Consider the following 18,147-nt stretch of genomic DNA (forward strand, 5'->3'; position numbering starts at 1 on the left):
ATGCCTGCTGCTGTTAGGCTGTGCCGCATCCCTTGCCTACCTGGTGGCGGCAGGCACATGGCATCAGTGTGGCTCTTGGGCAGCAGCAGCCCATCTCTGTCTCATGAACAAATCTGGGGGGCACTTGCCCCCTGTGCCTCCCCCAAGGTGCACGCTTCTGGATGAGCTGCCTGGGCTCCAACTGTCTAACCACCTACCCAGGGGCCCCATTCACACCAGTCCCTGCCTCTGCCCCACTCCCTCCCTCACTGTGGGGCCTCAATTTGCCCCCCTACACCCTGACAGTCCCCAAGCCCTGGCCCTCCAAACCTCCTTCCCTCCTCACTCCCTATACACTTACTTTCATCTGGCTGCATCCTGGCCATGCCCCCAACAGCCACTTGCAAGCTGTGAAAGCCCAGGTTTCCCCTTGCAGGCTGGAATGCTGCCAGCCTGCAAGGGGAAACCTGCACTGTCGTGTGTTTTTCTGGCACAGGCTCGTGACCCTCCACCCACATACACCTGAGTGGCACTGCTGCCCAGAAGGGCCTCTGGAGCACCCTCTTCCTATCTACCACAGTTCTCCATCAAAGGCCTCTCTCCAGGGCTGGAAATGCAGCTCTCTGGGCTCCATCTGCCAATCCAGAGGGAGCAGGAACTCTGGAAATGCATCAGCGTTCTTCCAGCTCCTGCCAGGATTACTTCTGCACCTGCAGCAAGTATTCTTTTTGTGGGTAACTTGGGCACTTCTCCTGCCCTTGATCTGGTTCTCTTATCGTACTTACATGCAATCAAATGAATGTGTAGACTGACAGGGGATGGCTGGGACATGAGGGTGCTAAAGTGTGGGGGCACCTGCTGCGCAGCCCTGCACTGTAGCACTCTCAGGCCCTAGTCAGCCCCTTCAATTCTGCCTCCCAGAACCTAGGGCTGACCCCCGGGCTCCTGTCACCTGGGGTTTCTCCACCTGGGCTCAATGTGCTGCAGTTCCGGGCGCTCATATAAATACTGACCCAGGAGCAGCTGACTCCGGCATGAACTGCACCAGAGTTTACTGCATCACACTAATTGTACATGTAAATTCACCCAAATACAACTTTTATCTTCTCTTTGAAAATTGCTGAATACAAATCCATATTTTAGGAGTTAGTTTCTTGCAGCTGTCAATCCAGATCTAAAAAGGACTCTAGGATCCATACGTTTGAAGTCTTCAGCTCTCAGTAAGTTGATAGGAGACATGTAACTTCCAAACAAACAAAGATTTGGGCAATTAGACCACACAGTTTTGAAAACAGAATCAAGAATCTGTATGTCCTTAAGGAAAATTAAATAAATTCCTGCACATATAGGTTCATGCCTACAGAACAGTCAAGATCAGGAATTCAACACCTGAAGAGATGCATTTTCAACTGTACCTGAGAATGTGTCTCATTCTCTTGCAGTTGCTTCTTCAGTGTTTCATACTCTGTATTCAGCTGCTCCATTATTTTCTTGAAGGCATTTCTACGTTTTGTCAATATTTCTTTCTCTTCCTGAAGTTTCTAGATGAAGAAAATACAAACTGATTAAACTGGTATTGAAGTATTCTATTTCCATGAAAATCACCAATGCATTTGAATCTAAGAATTTCCAATACGATCACCATGATAATACAGAGGTGGCCATTTGCCAAGACTTTGGTAAAAGAAGAATTGTTTTTGTTTTATTTTAAACTACTGGTCATCTGAAGTTTTCTTTGATAAATGATTTTGAAAGTCCATTTCCATTCTATCAAGTTTTTATCCACTTGGGTGAGAAAAGCAGTATGATGTTCTTTTAATTGGATTGTCAGTTCAAGCACATCTACTCACAGTTTGTTTAAAGAGTATGTACTTTTGTTGTGCTACTATTGTTCTCTAGCTCACTCACAATGGTTGATTCATTTATGGTGGACTGATATTCCAAGCAATTTTTACTTTACTTCCTTGGTGCTACTTTTCTCTCCCCCCAAAAATATATATAGAAAGCATCCAGAACTTGTTCCATATGTAATTCATAAAATACACTCATTCTTAGTAAAAATAATAGCATTCAGTAGCAATCAACAAGGTATGCTAGTGAAGAAGAAAAGCTAATGAGGTGAACTGGAACACAAATGTTCATACAAAAAAAGTGTAGAAATTATCATTAATTATTAGATTGCTAAAACACCAGAAAAATGTGTTACTGAAGATTACAATTATGTTAAGTATAATGCAGAAGTTGATGTCATTCGCTCTCCCATTTTTGTTGAAAATTCCTAGGCTATTTTTGAAGTCTTCCTTACTTTTCTCAAGCAGATTTAGGATTTTAAGGTCACTCCTACTATATTTCCAAGTATTCAGAAAGCAAAACACTTTTACCATTCAGGAATCAAGCAAGACTTAAAAACAATTTTTTAAAACTATTTTAGAAATGGAACTACACACCAGTAATTTGAAAATGGCATAGCAAATCTCTGTAAAAGACAACATAATTTGTATTGTGGTAACACATCAAAACCTGAGTCATGGAACATAATCCCACTGCACTATCCATTTTTCTGGATAACTGGAAAAGAAAAAAATGGTGGCCTTTGTCTGTAAGGCTAGGGACAGAAGTTACACATAAACCAGATTAAGTGATCAGAAATTGGTTTAAACCTGTAACAGAATAGAACCTCAGTGCACATAAACCAGTTTCAAAATGGCTGAAACAGGTTTAAGATAAACCTGGTTGAATGTAGTATCAGACTTAATTGAGTTGGATCAAGCTGGTTTATGAAACTTCTGTCCCAGACTCATTCTTGGTTCAAGTTAAATCACAGTCCCCCAGCATCCCAAGAAGCTTTCCAGCCCTGGTATGGGCTGTGCTGTCTACTCCAGAAAGCAGGGATGGCCCTGCTCCCTAGCTGGAGCAGTGAGGGCTGGCTGAGGGGGAAGCCTGGCTGGAGGATGCAGCCCGGTCTACAGTGTGGGACTGCTCCCTCCCAAGCAAACCCTGGCTGGGGTGTGGGTCCAGAGAGGGGGGTTAAACACCTCTTCCCCCACTCAAACGTACTGCTAGCTGCAACTGTGGACTACAAATCCTGGAGGCACCTGGAAGTAGGAAGATGAAGTGATGAGCAACCCTGCAGAGTCCTGCTGCTGTAATTCTGGACAACAAATCCCAGAGACAGCAGGGGTAGCAGGAAGAGGAAGTGGACACACAGCCAGACAGCCATGTTCTAGTGCCTACTGGCTTCTGGCCTGAGCCACTGCAAGCATGTGGCTGCATTTCCAGAATCAAAAGTGAATGTCTGTTCACTTTTGTTTCAATTAGTCTGTGCAGCTTAGACTAACCTGTAAAGACTGAATTGATTCAGCCTCAGGCTTTTTGATTGTCTGTACATAGCCTAAAAGATTACAATCCAAGTAATTCTAATTGTGTCAGCAAGGGCTACTGCTATACCTTTTTCTTCTCTTCTCCTGATGCTTTCAGAGCTGGCAAATTATTGTAGATCTCTAAGTCCTTTGTCATTTGTTCAATTTTATCCTTCAGCGAAGCCAGTTCATCAACCATCTTGCCCTCCAACAGATCCATCTTCTGCAGATCCATTTGTAAGCGTTGACTTTCTAGAACAAAAAAAATAAATCGTAAGAGCAACCGTAACTTTTTTTCCTAATAGCACTGATCAGTGACTTGGATGTGGGTGTGAAATGTACTCTGTCCAAGTCAGCAGTCGATATTAAATTCTGGGGTGAAGTGCACACTCCGGAGGGTAGGGAATGATTGCAGGCAGACCTGGACAGGTTAGAAAAGTGGGCAGTACACAATACAATGCAGTACAACAAGGACAAGTGCAGAGTGCTGCATCTAGGGTGCAAAAATATCCAGCACACCTACTGGCTAGGAAGTGACTCTCTCAGCAGCACATAAACGGAAAGGGATCTTGGAGTCATAGTGGACAGCAAGATGAACATGAGTCAGCCCCCTCCGCAGCTACACGTGCATTGCTGAGAACTATATAACTCCACCATAGCATAATACTTGTAAACTTATTTACTCCACAGCAATGAACGTGTAAACACTGACAGGGCTGGCTGCGACATGAGGGTGCTTAAGTGTGGGGCTAGCCTTGTGCCCCAGTGCCACCACTGTGCCCCCGGCCAGCCCCTCTGCAGCATGTTGAGCTGGGCTGGAGCTGCCCCAGGCTGGCAGGCTGACCCTGGGGCCCCCTGACAGCCAGGGCTGCTCCAACCTGGCTCAGCACGCTGCTGGTTCAGGTGCACATGCAGACAGCATACCTAGTAACAATAAACTCCAGCATGAACTGTGCTGGAGGTGTGTTCATTCGCATTAATTGCACACGTAGACATGCCCACAGTGAGGCAAAGATCTCCTACTTACCTACCTTTATTTTGACATCAGTGGGACTATTTGGGGAACATGCTGATCAGAATTTGACTCAATATACAAGTGCCATGTGTCAATAGATATTTCACAATTTCTGTATTATCCATTCCTACAAGCTAATAGAGGCCAAGAGCCTTTGCAGCATCAGAAAACACTAAAAACCTGGGCATTTATATGGATAATGAAGACATATAAAATTGTTATATATAAGGATTTAAAAGTTTTGGAAAGGATTTCTTGCATCGACCTCAGTAGTGGCTGGTACTAATCACAAGATACTGAACTAAACACACTATTTTGATATGTAATAAAATTCCTGAATTGTTTTTCTTGCTAGAATGCTGTATTCTTAAACCTTAATTCTGCACACTACCATAACCACACATTGAAAGGCATGTATACACCTAAGTAACTACTGAACTGGGGTCTTAATATTAAAAGCTCCAAATGACAGTAAAGGTATTTTTAAAATGTGACCTACTTGCAGACTTCAGGTGAAATATCTATAAAAATATTCCCATGGTTTAAATCCTTTTTCAAGACTGTTGCAAATAGACCACTGAGTAACACTTGCTTTAGGCAGGCAGAAAATGTAATAAAAAACTTAGAAATATTAGAGAAACATTTTTTTTCAGTGCAACAACAGTATACTGATAATACTAGGGTAGGCAACTAAGGAATGTTCCCATTCAGGCACACTTTCTAGAGAAAAGAAACCTAAAGAAGAAACCTAAAAACTTCTCTAGGGGAAGAGACAGGAAGAGGATACAGCCCAGTTCCTTCTGATATGCCATGAAGTTGCAGAGTTTAGCAGGCAGTGTGTACACAGTAGCAAAGTCTGAGACCAAACTGCTTTGACCCAGGGAAATGTTTCTGGGAAACTATGCCATCAGCACATTTGTTTACTCTTTACAGTTTCCTCTTTTTTTCTTCTTTGTAAAAGGTCTCTGCTGATGGACCTTTTATATCTTTTGAGGGCAAGAAAATCTGGAACTCCACATTTTAATCACAATGGAAGAATTCTGCAGATGACTGCACTCTATTTCAAGGTTTGGGAAACACTCCAAGTGTGGAACTGTACAATCATTATACCATGAAAAGAGTCTTAATTCTGTTTATTATTGTACCTTTACTGTGGTTCTCCATTCCAGGAAATTTATTTATGAATAATTCTATATTTACTTGTTTAAATTTAAGACTGTAAGCTTTTTCTAGAAAGGAACTATGTTTTTCTGTAATCCCTCTACAGCTCTAAAAGTGTAGGGTTTTTTCATAACATAATAATAAATATGCTTATTTCAAATTAATGTTTATTCACATTTTATCCTATAATCTGAGGGCACATTTTGCAAAATAAGCACCTATGCTGTGATAGCAAAATATATATGTGCAAGACAGACACCTGAATATACAAAACATCCAGATGTCTATGAAAAACTATAATAGATGCTTATTTAGTGCATGGTAATTGCTTATTTACACATAAATATTTTCTAGTCATAACACAGGTAGCTATTTTGAAAATTGCTACCAAGTACAGGATGCGCTAGCCTCCAAGCAAAATGATTTATGATCATGCATTCCTGCCCCTTCCTTTCAGTCGAGCAAACAAGGAAAAGCTTGCTGAATCAATAATGATATTGGCAGCAGTGTAGATTATGAGAACCAGTCTGCTTGAAAACAGTGCAAATTATGAACTAGATAGTGATTGTAAAAACGGGAAAAATAGCCTCTGCTTTTAGAAAAAATAGAGGCTAGAAACTCTCTCTCAACTTAATCTCAACTTTCTCTTAACTTAATGTTAAGCAGGTGAATATGTACATAACTGGCCCTCAGAATTTGATCTTGCGGATCATGCACATCACAGGCGCCAGGTATTCTCTGACACTTCTGCTATTAAAAAACATAACACATAAGTGCAGGTGATGTTAAGGGGTACAGTTTCAGATTGATGTAAGGTTATTTATAGCTACACAGCTCTCTATTACTTACTTTGCATTCAATATTATTTTTAAAATTGTGAAGAGCCAAGCCTTTGAGACAGACAAAATCAAAACAGACAAAATCCCGTTAATGCAATGGGGACAGTTGCATCCCCATGTTGAAATGCAACCTCAGTGTGATATAACCCATTTGAGCAAAATTAAAAAATTGCTAATCTGAAAATTATTCTCTTTATGCTGAATGCAAATAAGTCTCCTTAGCATTAATAGAAGCTACATCAAATCAATAATGGAAAATACATCTCAGTTTTTACATTGCCTCACACCTAGCTTGTGTGTTTTAAGGCACAGCATTAAAAATAACTAATTCTGGACTCTGCCACATGTCCTATGCAATCCATGCTCTTATTTCTGAGGGAGAATGAATGTTCAAATTCACAAATTCACAATTGCCTCACCTGTACTCAAATTCTTAGCAGTACTCTGTGATTTTTGCATTTCATTTGATTTGAAACTGAGATCTTCCTGCATGATCTTCAGCTCTTCAGTGGTAACAGAGGAGATCTGTTTCATACGATTCACATTCTGCATGTTACAACAAATAAGAATGATAAATCAGAGTATTTTATATCTTTCTTACTATGAACATTAACTGGCCAACAAGAAAGAAGCTCTGCTAAAATGTTATCCATTATCTAACTCTTTTACAATAAAATATTTTACAGCAAAGAGTGTTGGAAAAATATTTTAAAATTAAGATGTTTAAATATAATGATTTTCTATTTTAGGCCTGCCAATCTGTGTAGCATCCTTTTAATAAAAGATGTCTTGGTAACACCAGCGAGGGCAAGATAAGCATGCTTAAATAACATTACTTTCATCACTCCATCTGTGTTATAGAGTTATTGTGCTACACTATTGTATATGATATTGAAGTATCATATCAAGGAGAATATTAAAATGTTGACTGAATAGGAGTCCTTTATATGTCACTCAAGAGAATCAAAATCAAAGAGAAGAATAATTTAGGATGAATAAAAAACCAAACAGTGGTAATGGAATGGTGATGCTGGACACAAGGAATGATTTTAGGGGAAATGTTACTCACGATGATACTTAAGAAATACCTTTAATATATAAGATAGGCAACAGAAATATGGAAAATTATCTATGGGAGGTGACAAGTCATCTATCAGAACTTGGACTAGATAAAATACTAAAGAATTAAAATTCTTAGTTTTAAGGGTCATCTGACCCCAGCAGTCTTTCCTTCTTAGGTGCAGGGGGGTTGGACCCAATGCTCTCATGAGGTCCCTTCCAGCCCCTAACATCTATAAATCTCTGAATCTGTGAATATTCTCTTTCATGTTTATAAATTGCAGTAAGAAAAAAAACCCTTTTATTTTGTTCTGATCACAAAAATAATCTAATTATTGTAACTATCAATTTCCCAGAGAAATCAATAGAAAACAAAATAGAAATTAAATTCTGTATTGTTACAACAATTTATGATTTATGATTATCGAAACATTCCACTATTCATTTAAATATTAAATATTTTGCTTCACTTAATCAATTCTCTTTCCATTAGTTAAAACTATTTATCAGAAAAAAAATATTACTTACCCTGCTTGAGTGCTCTAATAGTGCAACAATGTTGGTCTCTATCTGCATCTTCCGTTCCAGTTCCTGGTTCTTCATTTTTTCAAAAGTCTCAAGAAAGTCTAACGATCAAAAACAAGATACAGGAGCCTGCAGTTTACACAGGAATTGTGCAAATGTTCTGGGGTTTTCTGTCATACGTAAGGAATCACAATTCAATAGGGTCCGTAAAAATTAATAAATATATTCATGTTTACAAAATTACAAATGTGGGATCCCCCAAGGCTCCACACTTTGTCTCCTCTCCTGTTTAATGAGTATATGAGCAGTGTTCCCTCTAAGCTGTGTGGTGTGCGCAGCCGTGCAGGCACGCTCATGCTGTGCTGCCAGGCACACCTGCACAGTCGTGCAACTTAGAGGGAATGCTATATATGAGGCCACTGGGTGAAAGTGTACAGAGTTTTGGAGTAAGTTGTCATCAGTAGGCTGACGACACCCAGCTCTACCTCTTCTCTTCTGACCCTGGCCCTGCAGTCTCAATCCCTTCTCAGTGCCTGGCTGCAGTTGGGGACAGGACATGACTGAACCAATTGAAACTGAATGTAAACAAGACAGAGGTGATGGTGGTGGGCACACCATATGACCTAGGAAGGATGAGGACACCTATCGTGGATGGGGATCAGCATCCCCTTTTTTTGGGGTGCTCCTGAATCCTCGGCTGCACCTGGATCTTCAGGACATGGCTGGGAATTAGGCCTGTGAGAACAGGGAAGTATTGAATTCATATTCAAATTTGGCCGATTCGGGGGACAGCGATTCAATTCAGAGATTCGGGTCACTGTCCGAAATTAATTCAGCCGAATCGGCTTTGAAAGATTCAGTGAGCTTTGGTGACTTGGTTGTAACACTATAATGGGGAATCACTGAAATACCTATACCTATATTTTGGCAGATTTGGATGAAAACAGCAGGGATGGTAGCCCCTTCTGAGGGCATGAAGCCTACCAAGTTTCAAGGAGATAGGTGTAGCAGTTTCTGGGAAAGTGCACCTCAAGGTTCTGGAAGCAAAAATTGTGTCAGGTATGTGTTAAGGGGTGTAGGTTGTAGTCGTGTTGTTCTAAGGACATAGGCAGACAAGATGCTTTGGGTCAATCTGATATCTTTTATTAGACCAACTGAATAGTTGGAGAAATACATCTTAGCAAGTTTCCGGGTTTAAAAATATTTTGTCAGGCTGAGGCAGCATCTGCAGTTGGTGTGTGCTCTTCCTGGATGGAACAAATAGTAAAGAATCCAGAGGCTGGTATGAATGCAAGAAAGCCAGTCTGTGAAAATGTAAATTGAGGCATCAGGGTGTGACAGACAGGTCGGGGGGTGGGGGGGAAGGAGGGTTTAGCAGGTAAAAGGTGGAGAGGTACCTGGGGAGTCAGATGTTTGGCAGGTTACAGTGTGTCATAAACCCAATGTCTATATTGAGTCGATGAGGTTTTGTATCTAGGAGGTGAATGAAGTGAAGTACAGTAAAAGCTCTGTTATCTGGCATCCCCCGGGAATGGGGGATGCCAGTTAATCAAATATGCCAGTTAATCAAATGTGTATGGTCTGGTGTACTCCCCAGTGTCAGTGTGCCGGAAGACAGGAAGGGGGGCCCCGCACAGGCTGCTTTGCCCCAGGCCCTAGGCTGAAGAAGTGACAAAGAAAAACTCGACTCACAGCGGCGAAACTGGAAGTCCCCAGAAGTGGTACTTCCAGTTTCGCTTTTGCTGCATCCCTTGGATGCCAGTTAGCAGAGTTTTCTCGCTAATAAAGTGCCGGTTAACACAGCTTTTGTTGTATGTTGTTTCTATGTCCCCCCCCAGCGCACAGTGACTGGAAGAGAACTCAGGAAAAGATCACAGTCACTGGCCAGCTACAGATGTCAGTCTTCCCCCGCCCACCCTGCCTTCTCAGTTTCTGTTTCAAGTAAGACCATCTTCTGAATTGCCAAACCTCTGAATCTTGTTCTGAATTGATTCAGATGTTCTGAATCAATTCGGAGGTTTTTATGGGACTCCCAATTTGATTCGGATTTGATGATTCGGCCTCCGAACTGGGCGGAATCTTTTCCAAATCAAATCAGCAACTTCGCACACCCCTACTGGGAATGTCTTTCACTACCATCTGGTGAGAAAACTCTGACCCTTTCTTTCAGACTCTGATCTAGCCACTATCATTTGTGCCTCTGTAACTTCAAGGCTGGACTACCATAATGCGCTCTACATGGGGCTGCCCTTGAAAACCATCTGGAGGCTGCAGCTGGCGCAGAACATGGCAGCCTGCCTTCTGATGAGGGCGTGTCACCCAAAGCACATAACTCCAGTCCTTCAGCATCTGCACTGGCTCCCAATAGCTTTCTGTGTGTAATTTCAGGTGTTGGTTCTGATCTATAAAGCCCTATATAGCCTGAGACCTACATACCAAAGGGATTGCCTTCTCTCCCGTGCCCCATTGTGATCCCTCACCTCATCCAAGAGCAACCTCCTTCATGTCCACCTGGGTGGAGGTGCGTGGGAGGTGATTCTCAGCAATCACTCCTCAGCTCTAGAACATCTTTCCCCTTGAGGCCCACCAGAGCCCAAGCCTGGACATAGATGCTTTTGGAAGGACTGCAAGACCTTTCTATTTGGGCAGGCTTTTACCAACTGAAACTAGGTTGAGATGTAACTTAGTGTGTCTGCTTAACTTCATTAGTTTACTTATTTGAGTTACCTTTTTAAGTTGCTCTGCTTCCCCTGCTATAAGCGGCCCTGAGTCTTTGTTGGGAAAGGCAGTGTATAATCACATAAATAAGTAATAATAAATAAACAGACTTCTACAAACTCAGTTGCTTAGTGTAAAGAACTGTGATAAGGAATTCTCAAGCTTTCCTGTAAACCTGTAGGTTGGCAGGATGACAAGCTGAAAAATTCTATAAATGGTATCAAATATTGATTGCTGATATCAATTAGATGTTTTTTGATTGGCTGATGGTGTGAAGCTGACATGTCACTTTGGATATTGCTTATCTGGGGTAGGGATATCACTCAATGGAAGCAGGGTGCTGGGTATATTGAAAGGAGTGAACTTTACTACTACATCTACTGCCTTCTTGGACTCTAAAATACACCCAGATACTCTTAGATCTTCACTGTCTTGAACCTGAAAGGTACTCTGACCAGAGTGGAATCCAGACAGAAGGAACAGGTGACACTACCACTCTCACTGGCTTTGGCTAAATCCTGAACACTTGGGTAACTACAGTCACACTTTTCTTTGTGTGTCAGATTTCCTCTTTAGTTCTATCCTTCCTATTGTCTTCAGGCTAATAAGTATTGGGGTTGGCCAAGAAATGTATGTGTTAGAGTAGGATATGCCTGTTTCAAACAGTAAACTCCATTCTGTATTCAGACTTCTGCTTTGTGTTATGTGCTGAACACTTGCCTAACCTTTGTCTAAAGCAAACACACCTGCTGAACAGCATTCCAAATAGCTGCCTAGCAAGAAATGTGCTAGTCACCCCATGTAAAGACATGGGGTGTATAGACATCAAGATGGCAATCTAGGGCTATCAACTTTCAATTGCTGGCTTACACCACTAGACTAATATGTTTTGTATACATAGGGGCCATGGGGATGAAGGGGTAAGTCATTTAGCTGAGTAAAAAGGGTAGGCAGAAAAACCTTTGACCTGGCATGAAAGACTGGAGAAAAAGGAGACTGCCTAGCTGATAAACCTTGCACTTGCAAGAGGGTATCAGCTTTTCGAAGGATACATGTAAGAACTTAAGTTATTTTTCAAGGATCTGTAATTCTTAATAGCTTTAAGAATAAAGTTATTGAAGTTAAAGGTTTCCTTTGCTAAGCCTAGATTCCTGTCATTTTGTTCCTGAAGAGGATAATCTGAACACCCAGAATCCAAGGCATTCTGAACGATCCTGTATAACCATCTGAAGGGGCGGGAGGGAACCAGATCTGAGGCACTATTTTACAGTCTGGGACAGCTGGACTGTGAAGTCCCACATGCAAAAAGAACAGGAATTAGACAAAATGTAGGCCTGAATGTAGAAACAATGAAGACTTACCCAGATCCAGCTGGCTCAGAAATGTGAGCCAGATACTAAGCTCACTTATACTGACTAATGAAGGTACTGATGTCTTACTGGGGCAGTATGTGACAAGTTCTACTTTTTCCAAAATTTGTGATGAGAGTCACCAGAGAGGCAGCTAAAAGCAAAGCTTCAACAGCCTGACTTGATAGGTCTTGAGTGTCTGATGAAATCATACACTTGTGATCCTCTAGCAGTCTGGTTGCAAGTCAAAGTCAGCACCAGAAAAAAGTTTGTTTAAATTTGCTGTTCTTTTTCTTCGGTCTTTTTTTAAATCTTAAAGACAATGGGATTAAATTTAAATTGACACAGCTCCAAAGCAGGTAGACTAAACTTTACATTCCTTCCCCCAAAACAGGTATTTAATTATTAAGTGAAATATCATCTAAATCCATCACACACAATTTTTTTTTTAATAAAAAGTTTCAGTACGGCAGCAGCAGCAGTATGGCAGCATAGTCCACCAGCTGTTTCTATAAAACAGCAGCTGTTTCTATAAAAACTTTAAAAAATGTAACTTAAAAAAATAACTTTAAAATTACTGCAGAATCACTTGCTGGATTTGAGGCTGCAAAATTAGTTTCCAAGAAACTGGACGTGAGAACGTGTAATTAAGATATTAGGTAGGGAACCCTTCCTCCAGCCCCAATCCCTATGAATGCTTTTATAGATATGTTATAGAATTATGCACAATTATGGAAGGGTGATAAAACCTAACCTTATAAAATGTTTGGCTGGCTCGAAGGTAGAAGAGATGAAATAATGCGAGCTGTAAAATGTATGTGTAGGAAAACTGTACATGTCTTTGGGTTTTAGACATCATTACAACTAAGGGATATACACCTTTTTCAGCATAAATTATATTAAGAACAAAATCTTATGCATTAGGAAACATCCATGTGTGCATGACAGTATTTTATAATATTTTACAAAATCTACCTAAGCTTCAGAGTTAATAGGGAATCATCTCACTGTTTCCTGAAAACCTCATAATGATTTACCCAAATACCTCTTTTTCAATTTAGACAGTGTTTACAGTACATTTGAAATGTCTTTTAAATAGGGCAAGATCCATAAATACTGATCTTACTAACAGTACTTCATTGCCTTTTTGCATCCAAATTTCTGTCCTATGTATCTATATTAGATGATAAGGTCTTGATAGATTCTGGCTCACTTGGGATTTATATTGTGTATAGTTGTAATATTCACTCTCTTGCTCTCTTGCTACAATCCTCCACTCAACAATAAAATACAATAGGATAAAATATATTTTACCTCCACCTTCAGTTAGTTGGCTGTTGAGGCATCTTTGTCATGAGACCCTTCTTGTAAGTGAAATAGCTTTAGTAGCAGTCTACTTACACAATTAAGTACAAATGTCATGAATCCCAGTACCTAAATGTCACTTTAAAATTAATTTACATGCAAAAGAAAATACTTTTTAAATTAAGCACATTTTAAGTAACTTGTTATCATTGCTTTTATCTCCTAAAGTATGTATCTAAAATTTTTAATGACAGAGGAAGAGCCAGGTTAGGTACCACGTATATTTATGATGGTGTCAAACTCAACAGATCATTTTGTCCCAAGAGCACTGCAGCATCAGGTACATTGTAGTGACACATCTCTGAATCAAGCCAGAGCTCTTAAAACCAGAAGCCAGAAGGTCAATATTTGGCAGCTGCAAATTAACTTCTTTGACAATCTCAAAGGCTTCATGCTCTGTCCCAGGATCTAATTAACATAGCTGTAAGAGGGTTGCTTCCAAAGTTCTTAAGAATACATTAAACAAATATTGGTCTAGGATGGCTTAGTAGGGATGATCTTACCTCAATCAGGGTGTTGGACTAGGTTTCCTGAGATCCCTTCTGGCCCTACTTTTCTATGATTCTATATACTAAACTTACTGTCCATGCTCTCCTCTCTCCTCTTCAGCTCCTTGTATTTCAGATTTTTCTCCTCTACAAGAGATGTAATGTTGATTAAATGTAAAAAAAAAATCACTTTATAAAACACACAGAGTAGGATAGATGTCCAAAGCTTCAAAATTTAACCTTGCCTATTAACAACATCTGAAAAAGAAAAACTTGTACTTAAGTGCATTTTCTAATATTTGTTTATTTCACTTTTCAGTGCTGGAAAGTCACATTTGTGTATTTGTGCCAACATACTGTCTTGCAAGCTAAATCATTCTGAAATATATTTTTTATCTTGGAGAAGATATGTACATAAAATTGGTTAAGATATGAGCCTCCAAAAGAATCAAAGCTCAGTAAACACAGTAGGCCTGAGAGTTTGACAGCCTTTTACTTGGAGATAGAGGATATGGAAGGTTGCTTGAGCCAGAAGGGGAACACAGGGAGACAGAGGCTGTTAGAAGAGATAAGAGAACAGAGTGAAGGAGACAGAAACAGGATTGTGGGATGTTGGGGCAGGAAACAAGAGGTGGAGGACTAAGAAAAGGAGATATGGAGGGAACAGGCCAGTGAGTGGGAGGATATGGATAGACTCAAAGGAGAAGAATGTAAAAAGCAAGGCATAGGAGAGAAAAAGCTACCTCTAAAACATACAGTGCACCACTAGAAAATATATATTTGCCTTTGCAACCTTAATTTGGGTTCCTTGTGAATATGCATTAAAATTATTTCACAAAATACCTATTACAGAACAATTTGACCAACGTAACAGAGGCAGTAATCAGCGCTAGGTAAAAGGCCACTGCATGTTATTCTGCCTGTAAGAGGTAGGGTAAACTGGAGATCAGTTTGACATTGAATATTGCAAATGTGCTGTCTGCCCTTTGGGGATTGTGGCAAAGTCAAATTTAATCCAACAAGGACAGGAATTCAAAGGCAGATCTTGGCCTCTAGTAATTACTAGGATAGAGCCTGATCTAAAGCTCACTGAAGTTGCCAAAAGTCTTTCCTTTGATTTCAAAAGACTTTGGATGAGAAACCTTAAATACATTTAATAAACCAGAAAAAGATGCAATTATGTGAGCAAGAAAATAAAAAAAAATAGTACATTAGTTACAGTAATGGTCAAGGTGAGACCTTCAGAATGTTCTTTACAGTGATGGTATAAGAAGGAGATACAATGTTGGCATTAATCCAATCTTTTTTATAGTTTAAAAGTGTGTTATAAGTAGTCCAAAATTAAGGTGATACATCTATCGATACAGCTGTTGATGCATCTTAATACATTTGTTTCACAATTTCAAGATTAAGTGCCTCAGTCATAGGATAAATGTCAGTATGCGTCTGTTAGTTTAAAAAGTACAGAATGTAAGGATAAGCTGGATATAGATATAACTGAGCCAGCACATTTTCTTGAAGTATTTTACATCTACATCCCCTGTGCTTTCCTTTTTATCTAGTGCAGATAAACAAATAATATTCAGTGGCCCCAAAGGGACCATGATTTTGCTTGAGTTTCCTTGCAGCTGTGATCCTGTTCCTTGCTGACTCTCCCTTTCATTATATAAATTTCATTATAAATAACTTAAAGCCTGGAAGTCCATTCCACTTTCAAGAACAGTGTGTATCCCTCCACACAGCTATCATGTTAAGGTTGACAGTAATCAATCAGTTTAAATAATAATTCATGCCTTTGACTCAAGGCGCACTTGCTTTAAATTGTCCAGATAAAATTGTTTTGTACAAAAATTTGCACTATTTTACCAGCAATATATTTCAAATTTCCTTTAGGTGTCAGATTTTAATAAATTGCATGTAAAGTCTGTATTTTATTAGAAACTATGATGTGTTTTGACTAATCAGGTAAAAGTCATTGGAAGTTTACACACCCCATGCAGATAAAGATATTTTTCCAATTATAATATGTACACTCACTATTAAAAGTAAAAAACAGAAAAAACCCAGTTTCCTGTTTCTACTTACAGCCTTAACATTCTGTATTTCTTTCTTCTTGTGGTGTGAAAATTAATTAGTTTCACTTACATGGTCTTTGAAATATTAGATGTCAATCATTATAAGGGAATCTTTAGTTTAACAAAAACTAACATTTTCTCTCTTTTCATTTCAAATTTGTTTAAATGTTTCTATCATAGGGAGGTATTATAAGTTTTTTGCTATACAAAACATTGAGCCATATTGTAAGTTCACTTAAACACTCTAGTAACAGGAATTAATTGAAAAAGTTTACATCCTATACTTTACGTGTGTTATTTTTAATAAATTATTTCTGTTGTGTTTGAATTGAATTGACAAATGCTCTAATTCACTCCTCACTAATTTTCTCATAAATTTCACCCATCTCTGGACATCACTACTTCACATTCCAAATTTATTATGTCCCACTAAAAATGCCTGAGGCAAACTGCTCTTAATAGGAAGCAATGAAGCTTCTAATTCACACAGTAAGTGGACAGGGACAGAGCCCAAGTATAATGAGAGAGAATGATTATTTCTATCACTGTTTTGCAAAACTGCTTTTGAGCCATTCAGTTGTTCTTCATGTAAGTGGCCTTGCTTCACCTAGGTACTTCAGTACATGCTTAAGTGTTCTCATTTAGCACATGCTTAGGTGTTCCCAGTATGTTCCCATTTAGCAATGCACATAAGGAAGTTAAGAAAAAACAGAACGAGAGAAAAATTATTGTAATATACGTAATGGGCAGATCCTCTGTTAAGGCAAACAACCATGCCTTTCCACAGATTTATGACATCTAGGAGCTGAGAATCTGTCTGCATGTGTGTATTCCCCCTCAGTACAGCCCCCCTATTCAAAATAGGAATCATAGGAAGCTTTGTTGGACATGAGTCTCAATGAGCACGTAAATGTTTGGAGCAGACATATTCAAGTACAGTACCATATTGCTAAATGCACTACATACATTCATTTTTCAATAAGTGTCTTTAAAAATATGATGGAAGAAGCACAAATGCAATGGAAGACCAGCACAAACGTCTGGTTGCTGTGCATCTGTTGCTAAGTTATAAACTATAAAATGACTCAATTCTTACCGTCTAACATTCATCCAAGTGTACAAAGAAAATTGTGTTGGAAGGCAAGTGAAAAGAAAAAAGAAAAACAAAAAGGGTAAAGAGGAAACTAATAAAAGGTAGGATAATCAGCAAGCTCTTTCTCTGGGCAAAAGATGAAAACACTACTTGGGGAATACGAAATGAATGAAATATAAGAGATGGAAAGATACAGCAGTTACTATGCAGCTATTTAAGTTCAATGTTAGAAAAGTCATTGTTACACTGAAAAAACTGTTGAACAGAAAACACAGAAAAACAGAACAGAGAAAAGGTGGGAACTGAAACAAGAAAAGACAAACAAGAAGCATTAAAACAGAACAGAAACATTAATAAAAATGGATGCATTAAAAACTGCACACATTTTAATTTTAGGGCTTCAAAGAAGCAAGTTAAAAAACTGACAAGAACATTAAAAAAAAAATCACATTAATTTTTACTTAAAGGTTTCAAAAAAGTGAATAATTTATTATAGAGATTCTTATTGTGTCTTCCATAATAATACATCTCCCACCTAAAATATGTGCCCTGCAGATTTAGAACCAATCTTTGCCTAAACTAATCTTCCAAAGTAAGTGGAATCTTTCAGGGCTGTTGCAGACTTATGCCTAGCTCACCAGCCTGAAGTAAATCTTCTCAAGCAAGAGTAAATGACTGCATAGGTTAGATTTGGGGATAGAAAGCATCTTTTGAAACTGAAATAGACCTCTGGTAAAGCCAGGCTCTCAAGTTAATTTTAGTTTCTGGCTGAGTCTTCCCAAGCTTGAGCAGAACTGAATTACAGCTCCTTTATCTCCATTGCCACTAAACACTAGCCAAGCAGCCATGTCTTAGGTTAAGCCAGATGTGAAATAATGATTGAAAGCTAAGATTTTTCTGGTCTGTTTCTAGCTGCTGAGAATATATATCCTACTGTAAAGTCTACAACAAAGCTTCAAGCAAATGCTTAATCAGGCCATTATCTTCTTTTTTTTTTTGCCAGGGATAACATCAGAAAGATGAAAACTGTTCAAAATAGAGCTGAATTCTTTGATACAACATTCATTATAGGCAACAAATACTGTGATGAGTTACAAACTAGCTGGCAATATTTCAGGAGAT

At 39.2% G+C, this 18,147-nt stretch overlaps 1 protein-coding gene across 2 annotated transcripts in view; it reads right to left on the reverse strand.

Moving 5' to 3' along the window:
• Positions 1–18,147, reverse strand: part of IFT74 (intraflagellar transport 74) — a 94,418-nt gene that overhangs the window by 10,309 nt on the left and 65,962 nt on the right. For both annotated transcript variants that reach the window (XM_019517035.1, XM_019517036.1), the window contains exons 14-18: positions 13,951–14,004; positions 7,941–8,038; positions 6,773–6,899; positions 3,427–3,590; positions 1,395–1,520 (exon numbers count right to left, since the gene is read on the reverse strand). In XM_019517035.1, coding sequence (XP_019372580.1) covers positions 1,395–1,520; positions 3,427–3,590; positions 6,773–6,899; positions 7,941–8,038; positions 13,951–14,004 — 569 coding nt within the window. The remainder of the gene's footprint in view (positions 1–1,394; positions 1,521–3,426; positions 3,591–6,772; positions 6,900–7,940; positions 8,039–13,950; positions 14,005–18,147) is intronic.

This window comes from Gavialis gangeticus, unplaced genomic scaffold (genome assembly GCF_001723915.1).
Source record: "Gavialis gangeticus isolate Ggan-Ray unplaced genomic scaffold, GavGan_comp1, whole genome shotgun sequence".
Taxonomy (NCBI): Eukaryota; Metazoa; Chordata; order Crocodylia; family Gavialidae; genus Gavialis; species Gavialis gangeticus.